Genomic DNA, 23377 nt, shown 5'->3' with positions numbered 1-23377 from the left:
TGTAACCTAGCTCATTTATTGCAAACTTCGGTAGCTTGTTGCAACGAATTAGTAGCTTGTTGCAATGAACTGGTAGCTTGTTGCAATGATCAAGTAGCTTGTTGTGATGATCAAGTAGCTTGTTGCAACATACGAGACCCAATTTCCATCTGCCCCGTTTTATTTATATGGCAGTTGCTTTCAAATGCAGCGTAAGATGTAGGAACATTACAGAATGGTGCTGTACCAAATGCGAACATAATACATAGTAGTCAATGGGATTTAAATCGAGACCACGAAAACCCAACGTAGCAGCTGGGAAAACGCAACAATAAGAAATGTATGAGGGCGAATCAGAAAGTCTTTATCCCTATTTTTTTAAACCACATTATGTAGCCATAATTTGGTTAAACATATTTGGTTACTATATACATTCGGTTACTACATAACATATGGCTACAAGTCAACATATCCATTCCCAGCGGTGGATCTCTTTTGGACAGGCCTGGCCTTATCTGCCAGTAGCTCCGCGGCAAGGCGCTGTTAGTTGTTGAAGATGGTGATTGTGCTTCACATGTCTATGGCGTACGAGCAAAGAAGTGAGATTCATTTTCTATGGAGCAAGGGCCGAACGGCCATTGAAATCCTCAAGGAAATGCAGCCCACGTATGGGGAAAAATGTCTCGCTTTGAGAAGTGCCAAGTGGTGGTGTTATGCGAGTTTGCAAAAGGCCGCTAAGACTTGCATGACAATCAGCATTCGGGGAGGTAGTACGTCACTGATTGACGACACGGGCATCTCAAATTTAGTGCTCTGATGGGACAAATGTCTGAATTGGAGCGGGGACTATGTGAAAAAGTAGTGTAAGGTGCATAGAATAGTACCTATATTTGTAATTACCTGCATATACCTTATTTTGGCTAATAAAAAAATAATGGTAGAGACTTTCTGATTTACTCTCATATCAAAGAGGTTCTATTGTACATGGCAAGAGCATGGCAGAGAAATTCCAGGCGAGAAACTTGTTTGGATCTTTTGCTTTTGCTATCACATGGCATGTGCACAATGCCCTCTGGAGCTCCCTGGGTGTCGCCACATTAGCCTCTTGACAGCTGTAATTATCCGCGATCCCCCACAAAAGCATTGCAGAAACTGCAGCGCTTACCTTTCCACTAACGTGAAAGTCCAGAGTGGATGTAGGTAGAAGTGGGAAATGATATAGGAAGTGCCACAATGCCCTCTGACGCACCCTGGAGGGACGCCACAATAATGCCCTCTGGATGCTGTCATTAGGCGTGAACCCCCGAAAAAAGCATAGTAGGAGCTGCCACACTTTCCTCCTTGCTCACATGCAACAGCAACAGTCCAGTGAGGCTGTGGGGTGAATGTTAGAGAGGAAGTAGAGAGAGAGGAGGTAGGGAATGGGTACAACCGGATACCGTACCAACGCAGTCAGGAAACGGGTGATAAACCTTACCCCTCTGTGCCCGTGACAGTTCACCTGACATGACACGGAAGAAAGAAAATGCATTGTAAGAAAGCAGTGCTCATTTGGGCACTCTACAGTAAAGGAATGAGTGAATGAATGACGCATCCCTCTTTGTTCTGCGTATTATGTGGAAAACAAGTGGTGCAGGAAAGGTAACATTTCACATGACATCACGACTGTCTAACACCATCAATGAACACAAACAGCACAGAAAGCTTCACTTACATCGATTCTCACAGTGCTTGGGATCTGCATCCAGTTGACAACCAATAATTCGGACTCCACGGGGAACATAAGTCAGAACCATCGATCATCCAAAAAAACGAATGTATCCAAAAATAGGATTATTCATGTTTTAATGCAAGGAAGAAGTGGTCAATTCATTGCTGCATGCACATCCGCTTACGTGCAACCAAGTCCACCTGTATTTCTGTTAGTTTTATGTTGTCTCTGTATGATGATGCAAGAACTGCAAAGGCTCGAGTCATATCCGCATGTAAAGGCTCCAGAGCACATAGCACATCAACATCATCCGAGTTTGTTTGACAGTGGGAGAACTTGCTCAATTGTTTCATCATCGTTCAGTTTGGCACATGACGACACCATGCTGTCGGCAAAGTCTTCAAATGTAACGGCGGCAGGAATTGGCACACTGCAGCCTAGCAGGTCATCAATGATGTCTGCACTTGAGCTCGTTTTGGCAGGTGGCAGTTCAGACTCTTCAGTTGCGGAGTTGGGCTCATTTGGACTGCGAGAGCACCATTGGTGCCATTTGATGTGGACTGTCTGGAACACACTAAATAAACAAGTACAGAAAGGCGGAATGGCTGTCCAGAAGGCAAATTAAACAAACAAGAGTCGGCCATGCGCGGTGGTGCCATAATGGATGTGATGACTGCGATGTTGATGCAACCTCACAATTCAGACAAAGCCTCCAAGATTGGCATTTTCAGTTAAATTTTTGAAGCATAGTGCTGCGACCAAGGCAAGGCCTCAGGGAACACCATGTAAAGTGTAATCTTTGAGGCCATACTAGATGTCTCGTCGAGGTTGCCAGAGGAGATAATGGCGGCAGAGTCAGAGTACGCCACAGCCACGGAAAGAGTCCAGATATTGAATGTAGAGTTGGCGGCTGTCCGATATATTGGTTGTCTTTACACATTGAGTCTATGGGGCCCCATTGGCGGTGCCGCGAAGCTGTCCGAAATATCGAGCATGTCAGGATTATCGGTTTCGGATTTATCGGTCAGCGACTGTATTTTTCTTTGCGACATTATTCGTATTTTGGTTTTCCTCTGCACAATGTGAACGGTCCCAATGTGAATGAGCACTGAGGGGATGCAAGCCTAGTGGATCCCCTTGGTACACCAAAGCTCCATGAGCTCACAAAGCTTCAGCTAAGCGTGGCAAACTCTGCGACTGCAACATGTAGGATTACCTTGTTCGCTGGTTGATGCTACTCAAGCGAAAAGAAACTGCCAAAGGGGATACCAGGCATTGTTCCTTATAGGTTTGTAAAGCTACAAAGCCAGAGAGCTACACCCAGGGCCAACACACTGTGGCAGCACAGCCAAAGCTACAGAGCCAAAGTATACATATTTTTTTACTGCCCATCTGCATCATGTAATCCATGAATGTAAGCAACTGGAAGCTATGTAGCGTAAGACAACCCATGTCATTTTATTTTTTTGTTCAAGATTTATTAACAAATAAAAAGCTTGCTAAGGGAAAGGATTTCAGTTTTCGCTGTTCCTAGTTTTCTGGCTTTCTCATGTCGATGTCTAGTTTTCCAGGTCTTGTAAACTGTCAGCAAAATGTCAGCACTACTTGGTTTAGTAATGCAAGAGCAGAAGCGTCGCACGTGCAAACAAATGCATGAAGCTTTGGCTATGCTGCCACAGAAAGTTGTCATCATTTATAAGTTCCGGTTGTGCATTTTTGTTCAAGGTAGAAATTGACACATCACAGAAGCAAAATAGCCTGCATAGATACAAGCTGTGCCGCCATCAGCGCACTTGTACCGAGAACAGCGCGTCAACATGCCTGGGAACGTGTCTGTTACAATACACCACTTAAATAGCCTATCGGCATATGTGGGCAATTAACGAGCCAGGCAGACTGTTGTGTTACAATTACGAATCGACTTCCTGTTTGAACCAGTTGTCCTCGCTTCTCAACTGTGCTAAAAACTCTGCACGTTGTGGGAATGCGCGACTCTCGCGCGTCCCCTGATATCTTGTTTTCCCACATAGCTCCTGTCTTCGGCAGTGCGTGCCCTGGCGCCTGCGGCGGTCTGAGTGGTTGAGGCGCAGTGCAAGAGATGGCGCGAGTGTTGCGCTGCTAGCGCCGCCTCACGGCAGGGTTACTTGGGGGTGCGAAAAAGACAAGGTGCGGTCTCTTTGGCTGCGGGTCGAAGTATGACGCAGACGTCCCGCGCGTGCACCGATCCATGCTTCTGCGAGACCGCCTCGCGTGGCAACTATCGAACGCGCCACCATTCGCGTGACCGTACGCGCGAACGACCAGGCGTTGGGATCCAGCATGGGGCGAACATATTCGCTCGCTATATCCGGTCGCGGTGAGTCGGACTTCTAGATTTCTCGCGCGCCCATGGGCATGTTTTGTGTATAGCAACTCGGCTAGCAGGCATTGATCTATGAAAGATGCAATAAATGCCCTTGTGATGGTTTGCACTACTGTGTTGTCATTCCTTTGTCCCAAGAGCACGGGAGGAGAACCCCACAACGTCTGTTCTTGCAAGCCGTTCAATGCCTTGCAGCCAGTATGTCCCTCCGTTCTCTGCCCTTCCCCACCGGCCCCTGTGTTGATGACTGCCGATACTACACACACGCTGAAGGTTCAAAAGTGGCTTTCAGCCTGCAGAACATCAGAGTATATTGTCCATGGCATGTAACTGTGCGAGCATGAATGAAAAGCACTGAGGACAAACCCGTAAATCACACAGCGATGAGTCGTGCAAGCCGCTGCCACAATGGTCTTCCCGAGTTTTGTGGAACGCATATGTACAATTTCTTGCAGAAAGTGTACCGGACCAGGAGGTTTTTCTTGAAGCGGAGTGGCAATCTGCTTTTGCTAATAATGCATGGCCTCAGTTTCTACAAGCCATCCATATGTGCAGCAAGCAAAATAGAGCACCCTGCTCATTTTTCCTCCGTGGCATGTATTGCTCTTCAGATTCAATCTCTTGTTTGATGACATCTGCTCAAACAATTCTGTTTCAAATTTGGCAGCATTAACCCCTTAAGTGTTTCAGAGGAGCAGAGCTCGTCCTACTAGAATATGTTCCCCTCTTGAGTGTTCAGGACGAGAAGCGCTTGTTTATGGGTTATATCGCATGTTGCCCACCAGATGGATGCACTTACTTGATTTTGGTTTCTCCTGAGGCAGAAGCACTGTTTTTGTGTGAAAACATGGCGTCCAGTAGCGGTGACACATGCATAGCTGCACCGTCAACCCGAAAAAGAACACTTTCAGTTTTGTCATATCCTTTCAATGAAGATTATTCAGATATCAATGCTGAATTGAGCAGTTCTTCGGGGGATGATGAGAACATCTCTGAAGCGAACATTGTGAGTGCTCGTCAGTGGGTTTAGCTTGATGTCAACAATCCTGGCGCGAAGCCTTCTCGGTTTCCATTTTTGGCCGTTCCAGGCAAGACTTTCAATTTGATATCACTGGATGACCATCTGGAGTACATACAGCAGTTTCTCCACGATGAACTGATTACCTTAGTGGTCAATGAAGCCAATCACAACACAGCTGAAAAGCTAAAATGCTCTTGTCCCAGTGAACACTCCCGCCTATTAAAAAAAAGGGGGGGGGGGGCACCTGTGACAAAAGACGTGTGGGTGTTCCTTGCACTCCTGCTATTGCAGGGAATAGTTCCCAAGCCCAGACAGCAGTCGTACTGGTCCATAAACAAGTTGTTGTTCACACCTATTTTCAATGAAGTGATGCCCTGTAACTGGTTCCTGCTAATAATGTGAATGCTGCACTTTGTGCCAGCATAATGCCAGCATCATCTATCTTAGTGGCCATCCATAGCTGGAAGTGTGCAAGATATGGCCATTTATGGATTGACTGTTGAAAAACTATCGCCTGGCATACATACCAGAGAGAGAAACATATTGATAGATGAACGTCTCATGCTCTACAAAGGCAGGCTAGGATGAGTGCAATACATCCCGCAAAAAAAAAAAAAGAAGAAGAAGAAGAAGAAACAAGATTTGGTTTGAAATTTTTCATGCTTTAAGAGTCGCCATTGGGATATGTGTGGAATGTATTGATCTATACTGGAAAAGGCATAAATCTTGGCACACCAATAAATCTTACATCCTGTTCACCAATGGGCGCCAAAGTTGTTACGAAGCTCCTCGAGCCCTTGCTAGGCAAGGGGTACTGCCTGACGATAGATGACTTCTATACTTTGTCAGAGCTCGTCGACCTCTTTATCCAGCACTGCACAGATGTGTACGGCACCATGAGACCAAACAGAACGGACATGCTTCCACATTTCCAGACGAAGAAGCTGAAGAAAGGAGAGGTGCAAGCTTACCAGCGTGGTAAATGTGTTGCTCTCCAATGGCAAGACAAAATACTATTTCCTACTTACATCCCGCCAAGCCAAGCTAAAGCAGCGCCAACCAGCAAATGCTTCATTTGCTGTCGGAAGCAAGGGGAAAAGGGGAAAAAGTTGAGAAAACTAACGCGGTTTTGGTGCAGGAGCTGCAACAAGCCGCTCTGTGTCATTCCTTGTTTTGAAATTTTAGTCTCTGTCATGAGCACAGTGCACTGCAAGCATGGAGCCTTTCAAAGATTCGAAAGGACGAGATGTCACAAAGCCCAACATCGTGCGCGACTATCCTCACACGATGGGCGGTATGGACAAGTCAGATCAGATGCTGGCCGACTACGCTGTCCTCAGAAAACGGCAGAAGATACATTACAAGATTTTTCACCACCTGATTGATAAAGCTGCTTTTAACTCTTTTGTCTTGTACCAAAAAGACGGAGGGAAGATGAGCCTCCTTGACTACCGCCTCGTCCTAACTGAGTTGATCCTGAACAGGTACCTTGATCCTTTGAGAACGTAAAACGTAGCCGGCCATCTGATGTCCTTGACTCTGTGCGGCTCAAGGAGTGGCACTTTCCTATTTACATCCTGCCAAGCCAAGCTAAAGAAGCGGCAACCAGAAAATGCTTCATTTGCTGTCGGAAGCAACGGGGAAAGGGGAAAAAGTTGAGAAAAGTAACTCGGTTTTGGTGCAGGTGCTGCAACAAGCCGCTCTGTGTCATTCCTTGTTTTGAATTTTACCACGGTCCCCAAGCTTCATGAGCAAAATAGGCAAAGCTTGATTGTCTACACAAGTGAATAGTGATTAGGCGTTTGTGACTGTTTTCTTTACGTGGTTTGTATTTTTCATTAGCAGCAGACAGCTGGTTTCCTATGTAATGTTCAGAAATAAACTGCATTGTGTTGATTTGACTTAGTATGTGGTGCAAATATTTTTTCAACATAGACAACACAGCTTTCAACAACACAGCTTTTTAGTACAATACGATTCGAAATAAGCAATAAATAGAATAGGCACTCTTGGTTAGGATATAAAAATAAAAAACACTTAAGGGGTTAAAGATTTCTGAAAACGTGAGTAGTGATCGCGTTACTGTTGGGACAAGCACACTTACAGGGGCGCAGCGCAGCATTTGATACATATGTGGCAGTGAATGGGAGTTCAACGCATGTGTACTACGTCGCTATACTTTTGCGTTGAATTTTAAAGGGGATTTTACAACTGCTTGACAAACAATAATTCAATATATCAGAGGTTGATATATTTGCAATCGACTGTACAATCTGCTCATCAAGCCAAGGTTTCTTTCCCTAAACAAAAGTTAAAATGGACTGCTTTCAATACTTTCAGAACTATAAGCTGTCTATAAATTTACTCTTTTCAATTATGTGTACTCTTTTCTTTGCTGTGCATCTGCATGTGCCACTGAGCAGATAGAATGACACATATGAGACAACCTTTACGCAGACGTTGATTGCACGCTTGACATTTGATGAAGAAGAGTACTGTGCAGCCATTAACGAAAGAGACCCTCGTTCTCAATGTGCTTAGAGATCCGATCATTTATCAGATGCTCCGCCACCTTGCACAAACCAGACGTGAGGAAGATACGCCTGAGATTCTCAGCCCCGGGGCTGCACCCAGGCTTGGGAATGAGAACTACAAACGTGACCTTCCACGCGTATGGAAATACACCCGATTCCCAAACGCAGTTGATCTCTGCTGTTATGACCTTAATCGACCTATCATCTAAATTGCGCAGCATTTTGTTAGTTGCGCCATCCGGTCACGGGGCTAACCTGCAATTGAGTTTCTGTAGTGCTTCGCGAATGTCCGCCTCCTGAAAGAGTGTCTTGGCCCTCGGCCGGTTTGCCTTCATATTGTGGGCATTCCGACCTCGGGGTTCCAGCCTCGTTTGCCAGGGGAAGGTACCTCTGTGCCAAGCGCATGGCGATTTTTTCATCCCCATGCTGCTGTCTTTCCACATGGAGAATTTTATCCACCACTCGATTCTGACTGGTTATGGTCTTATCCTCGTAGAGCAGGTGCTCAAGTAGGTTCCATTTCCCACCTATTCGCATCTGCCCATCCACCCAGTTACAAACCTTATGCCGTTGCCGTCTCTCAAGCACTTGGCAATGTGCCATAATTTGCTTGTTTAGCTTGGCTAGCCTCTTTCTAAGCCTCCCATTGAGCTTTTGTGTTTTCCACCTAGCAAGCAGAGATTCCGTGGCCTCTATTAAGTGCGCTAGCCTGCTATCCATTTTATCTACCTCTAGCTCCTTGTGTATCGACTTGGTCACTTTTTCTATGCCCTTTTTGACTCTGTCCAACCATTCGTGGAAGTTCTCCGTAGAATCACCCCCTCTTTCCTGCCTGATCTTACGGAAATGATCCTAGTCTGAATCTGAATAGCTTCCCAATTTGGCCCTTAAGTTAGCTCAGGAAAATTCCCCTGCCGAACCCACGAATGTGAGGTCTGGAGTCGAATCCTGCGACACGGAGTTGCCAATCCTGGTGGGGAAGTTCGAATCGGTGATTAACGTGAGGCCAAGATCTGCCACCGCCTGCCAGATGTTCTCGCTCATGTGGGTGGTGTGGGGGTAACCCCACGCCTGATGCTGGGCATTAAAATCCCCGGCCACAACAATGGGGGCCCTGGCCCTGCCTGCTATAGAAACCACCTTAGCCAAAAATGAAGTGAAACGATGCTGGCCCCCTCTAGGGGAACTGTACACGTTGAGTATGAATATGCTATTCCTGAGCTCACCGCTCAGGTTGACCTCGCCTAAATGGTATTTAAATTTTGCACCTTCCCATGTTTATGTCGTGTTCGATAAAAGTGTGTTTGTTAGAGACCAGATTGGAGACCCCCGTACCCTCTGGCCCTTTCTTAACGATTTGTAGCCAGACAGAGAAACACTATCCACCAATACCTCTTGTAATAAGATAATCTGCGGTCTCGAATCTTTCAATCTGTAAAACTGATGAAGGGCTGCCCTTTTTTGAGAGAAACCCCAACAGTTCCATTGCCAGATCGTAAAGTTTAATACACCGTTACTGGCAGCCATCATTAAAGATATCGGCCAATTCAGCCAGTGTCCTACCATAGGGCTCCCCCGAGGAAGCAGCTGTACTCATAACCAGCTACTTGACGCCTTTCTTGGCTATCAGTTTGCCTACCTCTGCCTCAAGCTTGGAAGTCCTTGTGTTAAGAGAAGTCGTCGCCTCCGCCATTTGCCTAAGAGTCTCTTTATGCCAAGGAATCTGTGATGTGCACCCGAAAATCGAGGTGCTTGTTCCCGATTTGCTCAGTAGTTGCCTTTCTTTTTGCCAGCCTAACCTCAGAATGGGTATCCGTTAGAACCTCAGCTATTGGCAACTGCCTTAAATTCTTGACGAGCCTGTTCTCTACGCCTAAGTTTGTAAAGTTTGCTTTCACTTTTTTCTATGCTCTTTCTTGCTTCTTTCTCTTTTAACAGAGAAAAATGTATAAACTGAACTCCGTGTGCTTGTGTGCTAATGTCAGTAAATTCCTGTTATTTTTTCCTACGTGCATCTACTCGTTGAACTATTTTTCTGCCGGAAGCTGTGATTCTATGGTTCACTGATATATATACACAGGGTGTCCCACGTTGCAGGACAGAACAAAGGTAATGTTGTTTGCTGTTGCTTGGAGATACTCAGATTTTAACGCGATAGCGTTAAGGAGCCCGTGTGGCAGAAAATCCGGCGTCAGACGCCGCATCGTCAAAAATATTTTCGAACCACGTATACCCAGGCCTTCTATATGATGCAAGGAATTGACAGCTAATTGAATTTCTCAAACTAAAATACGCAAAAAAATTGTAGACTATGAATTGCAACAACCTATACAGACATGATAGCTCTCGAATTGTAATTTGACTATACAGTCGCCCACCGATTTTCCGGACTCCAAAAATTCGGACATGCCCGATTATTCGGTCAGCTTCGCGGCACCGTCATTCTCCCCATAGACCATAATGTATAACAACTGCCGAAAGTTCGGACACCTTGCAACCTCTCGTCTGATTTTTCGGACACTCCTTGAGCCAACTCGATCGAGGGCATCATGCACCGACTCTGACCGGCGCATAGTTCCACTAGCTGAACGCCATTTTTGTTTTGGACGGAGCCTCCTTGCTGCTCCACGAAGTGGCGCTACTGGAAATCCCCGCTCATCATCATCGTTTCTGCCTGGTTCGATAGAGTGGCCGTACAGCAGTTCCGGTTTCAGCTTAGTAAGCCATGTCAAGGCAATCGAGCAGCTGATTTGTTTTTTTCACGCACGACACTGCGAGCAGACCACGTTTTTCGTTTGTGCGACTGGTGTCGGAACAGTGGTGTTTGCTTTGTGTGCTGTGTCGAGGCTTCGGTGATCCAACACGGCGTACGGAAACATCGCGTCAAGTGTCTAATGGCGCCGACAGTGCCCGCGCAGACTGCGCTGGGGAATGCCGGCAAGCGGGTGCCGGGAGGCCTAAGATTTGTCGCCTTCCGATGTGCTCCCTACTGACGCGGAAAATGTTCTGCCGAGACCTGCGCAGTGGTTGCATTGCGATTCCGGACACCGTTTCATTTGACAGTTTCGCAGGTGCTGACACTGCCGTACTGACATGCGCAGAACTCGATGACGGCGAGATCTTCAGGTTTCTGCTGTACCGCCGGACGATGACTCCGAGTCGGAAGATGACGCACCATGTGCTACGCTGCCGTCGCATGCGGAGCGTGCACAAGCGGTGACTGTGCTTTCAGGCGCCTATAGTGACCGTACGACACTCTCCGAGATTCAGGCGTATCTGATTGCGCATAAACGGAACAGCGTGCAACGGCGCACTCACGATTTCTTCAAGCCTACTGCCGAGCCCGAATAAGTGCGTGGAAATAAAGGATTTCATTTTTTTTTTAATCTGCTTTTTCAGACACCTGTTTATTCGGACATTTTCGCAGTCCCCGTGAGGTCCAAATAAACAGTCGGCGACTGTACAAGAAAACATAATTCTGTCACGCGAAAACCCAAAGAAACCCCTTTACACACACAAATGGGCTGCGGTGTTCACAGACTGGCTGCAGCGTTCACAGACTGGCAGTGGCATCCTCCATTTTGCACGTGCCGGCACGATGGGTGTCTTAGGGGCCACGGAGCGATGCGCCCGGCTTCTTGCAATAACTCCAGCTAGTGCTCGCCTCCACCACATCGTGGCCCATGCAAGAGGCCGTGGTTTCACCACAAAGCTCGCCTTCGTGCATAGCGTTCACAGCAAGCGTTTCCAGGTAAACATTACATATGCTCCGGTTTACAGGAGGCATGATGTTACAGGATGTCAGGGGATCTTTGAATGCTATCGCGTTCCACTCCTAAAAGTGAAGAGTCCTCCAAGTAAAAATTTCCTTGCCTTCTTTTACCTTTATTTATCAATCTTTTTATAGAGGCACAAAACTATGTTTGTAATTTCAAGCCTAAAACCTTCGTTTAGCGAGCCTGTACTTTGGAGAATGCTAAAAAAGAGAAGTAGACGCAAGGAAGGAAAAGAAAGAAAACTAGTTGGCGATTAACGACACTCAAAGTTCCATCCATTTCAGTCTCAATCTCTCTGTATTATTAGAGCTAGTGTTGTGTTCCGCCGGGACAGTGAGTACTGCAGTTAGCAGGCCATCTACTGCGATGGTTTTCGGAGCAGCGGCCCACACTCACATGAGGGCCACGTCAAAATGCGGCAGTGACGAACCACTTGCCACGCCTATAGCGACCATCAATCAGCGGCACTGACCATTTCACATAAAGAAAGCTTCAACCTAGCCACTGTTGAAAGCATCAGCCATGAGAAGGCCACACCGCACAGCAACAAAATGACGATGGTGCCTGGCACAACTCATGCTGAAAAGAAGGGAGGCGGGGGGCATTTTTCTCTACAGCAGATCACCTGAGCTTGCTGTGACGGCGAAGAGCAGATTTTTTTCTTTTTTTCAAAACACAACTGAGTGGCGTCACCTAGTGGGAGAATCTGAACTACACGCAAGATGGAGCCCCCCCAGTGATACCTTCATCCTAAGTAAAAACATTCCTGAATTACATGCCCACTCCGCTCTACTACAACTGCGAACAGGACGGTGACCCACACCTGGACTGACCACCTCACCTTACCAAGCATAGCAGTATAGTCACTTAGTACAGATGAAACTCTGCAAATTTATAGTTGAACTAACCCAGGAGGCAAAGGCTGCGGTCGTTCCCACGTTGTGCTCCGTGTGTTGTGGTCCACATAGTACTTGCGGTTAAACTGGTCGTACCTCACCTCCCACCTAAGAAGACAGAACAGAATGACTTTAAGGCACTAAAGCAAAATACAAAGTACCCTATTCAGAAAATGTTTCCCTAAGAATAGCTGCACAAATAACCTGCATGCATTAACACTGAAAGAATGTGAAATGTGTGAAGTTAACGAGCTTCAATAGCATTCTTACTCAAATTTATTTTCCACATAAAGTGCTAGTCAAGACTTCACTAGGACCATACGGCAGCTAAAAAAGAAAGAACAAGAAAAAGTAGGAAGGAAATGTTCCTTCTTATTTTTTTAGAACTTGAAAACAACTTGTTTCACAGCCACTAAAGGGTAATACCTTGTACCCAACCCACGTGGACCACAGCGCTGTGGCAGCAGTTTTTCAGCACACATGTGCACTGCTGAATGTTCTTGCAGACATACAGTCACTTCTCAGGTAGCATGTGCTTCTTCATAACATCAGTATCGTGATATCAATTTGCAACATATACGGTGTTACATGGTGATACATATGCAATGTATTGCGGTGAAGGATACCAAGAATGGAAAGGGACCACTGTCACAGAACACTATAATAACAATATAAATAATAATATTTGGGGTTTTACGTGCCAAAACCACTTTCTGATTATGAGGCACGCCGTAGTGGAGGACTCCGGAAATTTCGACCACCTGGGGTTCTTTAACGTGCACCTAAATCTAAGCACACGGGTGTTTTCGCATTTCGCCCCCATCGAAATGCGGCCGCCGTGGCCGGGATTCGATCCCGCGACCTCGTGCTCAGCAGCCCAACACCATAGCCACTGAGCAACCGCGGCGGGTCGGGTTAGGTTGCGGGAGATTTGAATTTTGAAAAAAAGGTATTCGAACCCTTCAGATGCAATTTTCTCGTAAACGAAGTATTTTCTTGGCACGAAACAAGCTTTGCGAGGTTTCTGGAATAGTATTTAAACAGACCTAGTATTTGCCTTTAGTGTCCCTGTAAGAAGCTAAACAAAGTCTAAAATTGTATTCCCAATCTGATAAAAAATTACATTAATATGCCTGTTAAGTCAATAATAATTTGGAACCGGAGTGCAAGAATGATAAATGATTTGGTACTGATGTAGTCAAATAAGCAAGCTTAGGATGTCTGCTGCTTAGTGCAAAGCACATTATTCACAAGAAAATTGAAAAATGTGCCATTTCAGATTGCAATGTTATAAAGCATAATATTAAAAATTTTCAACCATCCTAGTATCGCGTGGTATCACAGTGTGCAATTAAGAAATTTATATATAGTAATTATCATCATCAACCTATTTCATGTTCACTGCAGGATGAAGGCCTCTCCCTGCGATCTCCAATTACTCCTGTCCTGCGCCAACCGATTCCAACGAATGCCCGCAAATTTCCTAATTTCATTGCCCAACTTAGTCTTATTCTGCCATCCTAGACTGCGCTTCCCTTCTCTTGGTACCCATTCTGTAATGCTAATGGTCCAATGGTTATCTAACCTGCGCATTAGATGACCTGTCCAGCTCCATTTTTTTCTCTTAATGTCAATTAGAATATCGGCTATACCCATTTGCTGTCTGATCCAAACCCATCTCTTTCTGTCTCTTAATGTTAGGCCTAGCATTGTTTGTTCCATCGCTCTTTGCATGGTCCTTAACTTGTTTTTAAGCTTCTTTGTCAGTCTCCAAGTCTATGCCCCATATGTGAGCATCAGTAAAATGCACTGATTGTACACCTTCCTTTTCAATGATAATGGTAAGCTGGATCCAGTCAGGAGCTGACAATGTCTGCCGTATGTGATCCAACCCATTTTTATTCTTCTACGAATTTCCTTCTCATGGGCAGGGTTCCCTGTGATTATTTGACTGAGGTAAACATACTCCTTCACAGACTCTAGAGGCTGACTGCCGATCCTGAACTTTTGTCCCCTGCCCTTGCTATTCATCATTATATTTGTCTTCTGCATATTAATCTTCAACCCCACTCTTACACTCTCTCTGTTGAGGTCCTCAATAATTTGTTGTAACTCGTCTGCAGTGTTGCTGGATAGAACAATGTAATTCTGCACTTTTAGACCTCGTATTTCTTTTATCTTTTTAGATACAAATACAAGCACAGAGATCAGTCAACATGCTTGCACTTGACTTGCACTGATTCGCTATAGGCGTTTCACGAACTCTGTCATGTTCATTACTATAGCTATAGTAAACAGGTGGATTTCGCCTTTAAGAGGAGTCAAACTGGTGTGTGAAGAAGCATATCCTACTGTATATGTGGCTGTTTCTCGCCGGTAGCTGGAATGGCATACAATCGGAGCTTCTCTGATTGCTGTTCACATATGTTCATCCCTTTTGCTGCCAAGTTCGAGCGCTTGCTTTTTGACGTGCAGGATTAGTAGAAGGTGCACATGTGCTCTGTCCTAGATGCGTGTTGGGCCTTTCGTAGACGGTCTCGCGAGCTTTGAAGATAATAGCAGCCGCTTCTTCCAGCAACAGCAACATGGTACGATTGCGATTTTGCTTACCATAGTAACTCGATTTTAATGCGAACCAATTTTCCGTTTACAAAAAAAGGGGGAAAAAAACGCCCTTGATTGTAACGCGCACGCAATTTGCCGTGACCTAAAAGAAAGAGAAGTCCTTTCTAGTATCACGCACCTCATTATTTCATACAGAAATACAACTTTCTCTCATTTGGAATAACAAAAATTTACTCCCAATTCACTAAAGTTGCGATAAATGAAAAAAGTCGCAGTTTCGCCAGAAAGGCGAAGCATCGATTGCGATAGCAAATTAGTACGCAGCTATATGAAAAGTGAGGATAGTAGTTTTATCGGCCGTATAAACTTTTACACATTCCATTACTAACTAAATTAACAAGCATGGTGTCATGCACACACAAGCAAACGCGAACGTCTCACTGAATGACCGCGGTAACATTTTATCAGAACTCTGGAGTGAGAAATTGTGGTAGCAGGAGCGAACGTATTGACCTTTACGTGGCCTCTCGCTTCAATGTGAACTCAGTGACGAACACACAGTGCTGTACGCCTAGATGCGTAGACCATCTCCATCGCAGATTGCTTTCAAGATAGAGGCCACACGGCCGTGCCTACGCAGCAGCCACTGAAGTAGAACGCGTCTCCTGTTTGCACCAGTCCTACAAGCAAGTTTCAGGTACTCTGAACGCCCGTGATGCGACCCGATTTCTGCCCGTCGTCACACACGTGATCACTTTCCTTTCAACTGCAGCATCGTGAACACTCGGCGTGTCTTCGCAGTCGGTACTTCCATGCTGATAGAGCAAACGCAAAAAACGGGAAGACGGACGGTGGAATAACCTAAGCACATATACTACAGCACATGGAGGAACCTACGGCAGCTAGGCTCGAAGCGCGTATGAGGTAGCCCTTTTGAAATGCCGATTGAGATATAGTAACACAGATTTGGGGTCATACTTGATTTTAACGCGCACACAATTCTTGGACCCGTTTTATTGGCAAAAAATGCGCGTGTTAGATCCGAGTAAATACGGTATGTTCGGGTGGGTATTCTGCTTAAATTTCGCAGGCAATGAGAGAGCTTAATTACAGCGGTTAAGTGGCATGAAGAGCGAGAGCGCGACATAACTGGTGCTTTGCGAGCCCATTTTATGTGCTCAGATTGCAATTCCACTATGCATAGTGCCACGGTTGTGCCGGCGACATGGCTGCATCATCTCCGAGGCTAGGATAGGGAATTCACTGAGTAGTGGTGCTATCTAAAAGTAGCTTCGAGCAGACAACATCAGCCAGGAGAACGACGTCCAGTTGCGGTGCTTTCAAGTGGACAGTCCCCGAGAGCTGAATCACATGTGTCAGGCACCCATTTGTCAGGACTAGTCAGAGCAGAAGCTGCAGACGGTTTGTGGACAGACCAGGAGTTTATAATCAAAGAACCCAGCAGTTTCGTTTTGACTCTGGGTGCGCATAGGCTACATGCCTTCAGAACGGCGAGGTCGCTATCCACGATCGTGTCAATAGCGGCCGTGCTTTCGGTCACAGCGGTCACGGCAAACAGTACTTTCGTTTCAGTGCAAAGCTGTCAAGAATGAAGAGCACTGGCTACATTGCGATGGATGGACAATCTGTTGCGACCAGCTCACTGGCAAAAAAAAAAAAAAAAAAAAGAAAAGAAAGAAAGAAAATCATCAGAATGAGTGCGCGGTAGTGAAAAGCGGGTCTCTGATGACACGCGTCGCGGCTGCGGCCACGCTGTGAAGGAAGTTGCGAGGCCTTCGCTGCTGCAAGCGCTTATCCATCACGAGACTATGAGAATCACATTTTCCGTAACGCTTTTGCGAAGAAAAAGAAAAAACGTGCAGCGCCGCGTCCGCGTTTTTCTCTTTAAGGTCTTGACAGAGGGAGAGAAGCAACCTGCAACAGAAGCATTGGCCATGGCTGGAACAGGCACGAACGCATCTCTCCCATGTCAGCTCTAAACAAAGGGCTGCAGATGGAAAGAGCAAAGCAGTGCGGCCCGCGCGGCGACGCCAGGGTTGGCAACGTGCTCCTGCGCACTAGCGCTCTCCCCATCCCCGATGGCACGGAGTTTGAATTATCGGTGGAGATGCGGATTTCAACGTGAATTAGCGAGATGGATAACATATTGCTTTCAATACCTTGTTGTACGGACCGTGGCAGCTACTTTGAATTATCCGACATTTCAAATTAACAAGCTGTGAATTAACAAGCTTTTACTGTATCGGGATTTTATTGTATCTGCATAAGTACTGGACACATTCACCTACTTTATAATATCGAATACAGTGGAATCTCGATGATACGAATCTCACAAGGTCACAAAAAATATTCGTATTAGCCGAAATTCGTATCATTGAAAAAAATAAGACTAGCTAAATTAAAGAGTCGGAGGTGAACTCGCTCAGGCACACGTACGTAAAAAGCATTTATTTCTTGATGAAAAAGTCTGTAATGTCATTCTGCCCCTTTTTTTTTTGTCAGGTCACTTAGCAGACTTTGTTCAAATTCATAAATACGCATGCACATGTCGTCGCTGATTTCATCCGCGGCCATAGCACGCCTCAGAACTTCGAGCGCGTGCAGCGTTTCAGCCGCCGGTGGTGGACCTTCGCCATCGTCCAAGTCTAACACCAAGAACGTGGTCCGAAGCACAGCAGCTACTCGGTCCGATGGCACATGGAAAAGCACAAAAGCAACAAAAGCGCTACCGCTTCAAACTCTTCACGCCCAATCGTGGCCTCCGCGTCTCTGCACCGAAAGAGAAGGGGAGAAATCGTGTGACTGCGCACTGTTCTCTTTCGCAGCAGTCGGTGGGGTGGTGTTTATTAAGGCGAAAGCTTCGGCTCATGCTTGCGGTCGCGTCTGTCTGTGCGCTGGAATCGTGCCAACTGTGCCTCTCCTCCCACAGCGGCGCAACCTCCTCCCCTCCTTAGCAACTGGCGCGCCAGTGGGGGGCGCCGCTGTGCATAGCAACCGTGACGTCACACAGCGGTAGAATGAGAGCGCGCGCGCGTTGGCCACGCATCGGCGGTGGCAACTGCACCGCCGCTCCTTCGACAGACGTCTCGTTGCAGTCGAGTGAGTGAGACAGATGGCTCCGAAGCGGCCCAGTGATTCCGCGCCAAGCGGTTCGGGGAAGCGGCAGCAGATGCCGGATTCCCCCAACACTGAACGCCAGAAGAACAAGGAGCGAATGTGCATGCGACTGAACATGTCACCAGATGCGAAAGCAAGGGAGGCAGAACGGAAACGCCAACAGCGACCGATTAGATCGCCGGATACCAAAAGCAGGGAAGCAGAACGAAAGCGGCAGCAGCTACAGGCGATATCGCCGAACACCAAAGAGAATGAATTGGAGTGCAGACAGCAGCAACTGGGTATGTCACCAAACAGCAAAGCAAGGGAAGCGGAGCGCAGACAGCAGCAGCGTCTGGCTTTGGCCAAGCACACTTTAGAATTTCCAGTGTCGTCGGTAAACCGATGCGGGTCGAAAATTGATTCGTAACAACCGTTCTCTAGAACGTTGCAAAGTAATGTGGCTCGGCCGGAACCACAGAAAAATTCGTATCATCCGTAAATTCGTATTAGCCGTGATCGTATCATTGAGATTCCACTGTATACTCAATGTACAGTTAGAGCAAAGGATAATAATGTTTTTCTTCAGATGGTTTTTGCACTTCTGTGCATTTTCAAATAAATGCGTTCACACAGAGCTTTACTGACCCAGGGGGCAACTGCTCTTCATCAGTAGAAGCCGCTGCAGCTGCAGCTGGTGGAGTGCCAGCAGGGCCCGCCCCTGCAGCTGCACCTGTAGCTGTAGCTGGAGTCGTGCGGCTTGGACGACCACAAGGTGAAGCTGGGACACCAGTCCTGCGTAGGCGACTCTGCTGGCCCGAAGCCCCCTCAGAAGACGACTCCGGGGCAGCCCACCGGGCACCTGCTTCCCCGCCACTATTGTCCATGCGGATAACCATGGTAGAGGTCGAGGACCATGGCGAGGCTTGACTACCGGTGCCCATTCCTGGACACAAATCACGAGAGCAAAAAGAAAAAAAAGAAAAAAAAAAGAAAACAAGAAAAAACAAAACGGATTAGGTAAATAGTAAAGTCCGTAATGTTAAATATATGTGCCAAACCACTATTAAGAATGCTGTAACGCACTCGAGACCCAAATGCAAAGATGGAAAGAAAAGGTTCTGTTCATATTTTCAATGTTAGTGCAATTCCCTTGTATTGAAATAAAAACTATCCATCAACCTCACTATTGCAGAATGACACAAAAGGAAAGAAACCTATACAGGTTCATCGAAAAGGAGGCTTCCAGGCTAGGGTGAAGCAAAATTAACTATGCAAAAGACTGCACAAAAGCTTGAAACAGCAAAATGGCAGAACAAAAGAAATGCTATTGAAAGAGTCACTCAGACAAATATAATGTTTTCCTTTTCTTTTTCTAGTTTTGTTGTTCTAGGTTGCTCCATATAACAGCAGGCGACTTTCTCTAATTCTTCAAATGAATTGCACTCATGTGTAGTACCTGCATCATTCAAAATATGAGGCGTAAAAAGGATGACCAAATATAATATCTTTCAACACCACCCAATGATAACATAAACGAACAAATTAATAAAAGAGAGAGGAAGAAACCTTTCCCTCATTCATTTCATGCCCTCACTGAAGTGAACACCACAATAAGCACAGCTAAATATCATTACATTGAAGTGATAAGGCTTTCCAGCCAAACTTCAGTGTTGTTTACAGCTAACTCTACGGCCAACTGCAAAAGCATCTCGTACCTTTCCATATGTTAATTTTTCAGAGAACTTGAACGGTTGTAAAATAAGCTTTCTAAAGGTGGTAGACATGCAGTCCTATGGTTATTCCACACTGCACAAGCACAAATTGAAAACTGAAGTCATTCCCTTATAAGCACTTATAAGTGAAAGTGAACTGCTGGCATACAAATGCAGCGATGTGAATAGCATTTTGCTAACATAAGCTTGAATGATAAAAGAACCCATAACTGTAAATTTCTGATGAGGGTGCTTTTTGACTAAAAATTATCTTGCAACATGTCCCTAACTGCAAGATAATTGCGTATCCTTATAGACATCCACATTCCTCTATGCTTTCTCTCTCAGTAGTCACTTCTCACTTCTTTTCTAGTACATTCCTGGGCAAATCACTACAAGCCTTGGGTGAGCTGACCTTACCGAAGCAATTACCTTATTGTGCAGTGAATATTCTTGGAAAACCCAAACTCATTTGCACTGATGCATAGTAGGTTCTTCCAACTGCACAGCACCCAATGATGCCTTTTAATGCAGCAAGATCATTGAGCAGCATACCCAGCTGGGATGGCTCCTCCACTGCTGCTGATGAAGAGCTGGGCATGGCAAAATGGGCCCCTTGAGACGTTCCCTCTGGCCTGGAGTTCCCACTGCTGCTTGCAGAACTTTGGGTGTTTTGGCGTAACGGCTGGTCAGAAGAAGTGGGCCCATTACCTGCTGCCTCTGCTGCAGACGACGACAAAGGTGCTGCCGCAGCTGTGGTCACAGGGGGCTCACTGCTGTTATGGCTCTTGCGCACTCGGATCCGTGCTCCAGCAGGTGTGCCCCACTGTCGGCTACCAAGGTCAGCTTGGTCGGCTACCACGGTCATATGGCCGGACACGGAACCATTGTGTTGTTGATGGATGGAACCAGAAGATGAGCTTTTGGGAGCTGCTGCATGATATGGTACACAATGTTGATGTACATAAGTGCACTAGTAGGTTAGGACCCTGGGGATCCTGAAGCAGACAGACAAAGTGGGTTCAGTCAGTTCACTGCTCTGCTTAAAATTTAGGGCACCTAACAATATGCAAGCATAACTTATGCTATACAATATGTATACATATATCTTATCAAATTCTTATTAGGCAATGGCATGCCTAAATATCTACGTGTTTCTTCCCACTTTTTTTGGTCTAACTGAATGAAAGGCCATAAATGGTAGAATTTAACTTTGGCTAAATAGGTTTCAGGTTAGTGGCATTATACTACCGAAGCAATCCTGGCCATGAGTTTAAATAGCACCAAAACAGACGAAGGGTGCACATGGTGGTTAGCAAATATGGCACAAATCCAAGATCATGGCCTCAAAGATATTCAACAAGCCAAGGGCACCACTCATTCTCGAGGCGCATGTTGAAGAGCGTGCTGGTTTTCGACATTTCAAGTGCTGCATCATTTCCAGCAAGCAGTAATGGAAAGCTTTAGAGCAAAGCTCTTAGGCACCCGTTCCTGCATTTAGCATCGGTGTCCTTTGGCATAACTGAGCGAATGAGCACATCGAACGATGAAAGAGCAAATGCGGAGCGCAGGGGGGCATGAAAGACGGTGAAAGTGAAGAGAATGCGAGGAGGAAAGCAGAGGAGGAAGAGGTATGGCGAAAGCGTGAGAAGGAAGGCGCAGTGCCATGCAAGACTGGCTCTGCAGGAACGACTGCACCAGAGATGGCACCAGAGTAGCATGCCGTCTGTTCACCGATGACATGCAGCGTGTCCACCAGTATCATATACGGAAACAAAGCGCTGCATGAGCAGAGGTCTGTCTACGACGGTGGCTGTGAATCACGCCCACGCATAACCCCCGTGCTGCCTCTCCCATCTCCCAATTAGCAAGGTCCAAAAGATAAGGTAAGTAACCACAGGCAGCCATGTACTGCCATAAGACACACATTCCCCACTAGCTCAAACATGAGAAGCTTGGCATTCCCTAGATGCCAAATAAACTTGGCAAGCTCATCTTTGGAGCATGCCAAAAAACAAGGTCTCACAAAGTAGTAAAAGGGATTACTGCACTAAGTAATCACAAATATTGTAATTATTAATTGCTAACCAGCTGCTACATTCAGTTATAGGCTAAGAAAAACATAGAACAAGGCTTTGGCTGCTCATAAAACAAGTTATAAGAATTGAATTTCAAGGTTTTATTACAAAGAAGTGTCTCGTAAAAGTGAATACTTGAAAAAGGAGAAGTGAAAAGTGAAAGTGAAAAGTGAAAAGTAAATACTAAAGTAAATACTAAATACTACTAAAGTAAATACTAAATACTAAAGTGAAAAGTAAATACTGGGCTACTCTTTTGTTGAGAATGAGATTTTCGCCTGCGCCAAGACCTGTGTCACAAGGTCAAATGGCTGTTCTTTTTTGTTTCTCATCTTTTTGGTTTGGTCGGTAGCTGTGTGCCCAGTAATTCTGAATCATTTGTGAAGCCAGAAATGCAGTAACACAGCAAATAATTTAAAAGCATCCCTAATTGTGACCCGCACTAGCTGTACTCAAAACAAGCACCAAAATGGGCAGCTCGCCAAGCGCTACACAGCAGTGACTGCTGCCAATCTTTGTGGCCTTGCAAACCAATGACATGACGGCTGCACTAGTTTCTACTGCTAGCTGCAGAATTAATCTGCTAGCCATGCATCTTGCCGCTGTCTTAATCATGGTCATTTTCACTGCCACCGTCAAGTCAGGTTTGTGCCAGCCATGTCCACCATGTTGCCTCTAGGGCAGCGGTTCTTGGATATTGAGCTAAGTATCACGCTCGAGTAGATGGATGTGGTGCGAGAAAGCACCTCGATCCCCAGAACCTGAGTCGCTGCTATTACTGATAGCCATAGCAGTAAAGACACTTGTTTGCCCAGTTGTGGTCTCGAGGCCCATGAAGGAACGTGCAGGAAAAAATGCTGCCTCACCTCGCAGAAAGGAGTGGAAATTTATCCTAAATGTGGGCGATTAATGAGCATGCATTCTTCTGCCCTGATATGTTCATATTATTGTACTTAAGTTGGCTACAACCCATAAAATTCACGCCTATATTTTTATATATGGCAGTGACTTTCACAAGGTTTATCACTCAAACTAGGTGCTCAAGAATCAACTTATCACCCCACCTTCCTACACTTCATCCCGTTCTGACCACAGATATAAAGTTGCCGTCCCATCCTCCCAAACGAACAAGTATCATGATTCTTTTTTACCCCGCACAAGTGTCGACTGGAACCACCTTCCTGCTTCCATCATTCAGATCACAGATGTAACTTCATTCAAAACAGCAGTCTACCACGCTATCGCTTAACGTTGCCTGCATAATATTGTCTGCATATTACATTGCTTGTTATGTACCACTCCTTTCTGTAGTGCCTTAGGGCCTTGAAAGTATGTATAATAAATAAATAATGAACGTCAAGCGGGGGAAAAGTGCCCCCAGAAGTCGGCTTTCCCTCGCGGTGGCGCGGTAGCCCAGCGGTGCGGCTCCATTTAACCGCTCTCCCTACCATGACCGTGCTGCCTCGGGCGAGCCGTCGACACCCCCTTGCAAAAACACACACACAGACACACAATGGTCCTGGCCCACCCGCAGATCTTGCTCAGACAGCCAAGAGATCCGAGACAGCCAAGAGACAGCCAAGAGCCCGCAGATCTTGCTCAGGCCTTCGTCGTACAAGATGG

The 23377-nt window shown here is 46.1% G+C and overlaps 1 protein-coding gene across 4 annotated transcripts in view; it reads right to left on the bottom strand.

Annotated features, from left to right (window-relative positions):
- The window catches only part of Su(dx) (WW domain containing E3 ubiquitin protein ligase suppressor of deltex), an 80955-nt gene that overhangs the window by 26631 nt on the left and 30947 nt on the right, over positions 1 to 23377 (bottom strand). For 3 of the 4 annotated variants that reach the window (XM_075673495.1, XM_075673497.1, XM_075673496.1), the window contains exons 7-9: positions 20232 to 20609; positions 18610 to 18907; positions 12292 to 12387 (exon numbers count right to left, since the gene is read on the bottom strand). In XM_075673495.1, coding sequence (XP_075529610.1) covers positions 12292 to 12387; positions 18610 to 18907; positions 20232 to 20609 — 772 coding nt within the window. The remainder of the gene's footprint in view (positions 1 to 12291; positions 12388 to 18609; positions 18908 to 20231; positions 20610 to 23377) is intronic. The other variant, XM_075673498.1, reaches the window with a different exon arrangement.

Source organism: Dermacentor variabilis, chromosome 1, assembly GCF_050947875.1.
Source record: "Dermacentor variabilis isolate Ectoservices chromosome 1, ASM5094787v1, whole genome shotgun sequence".
In the NCBI taxonomy this organism is placed as follows: Eukaryota; Metazoa; Arthropoda; class Arachnida; order Ixodida; family Ixodidae; genus Dermacentor; species Dermacentor variabilis.
This window is presented reverse-complemented; position numbering and strand designations above follow the sequence as displayed.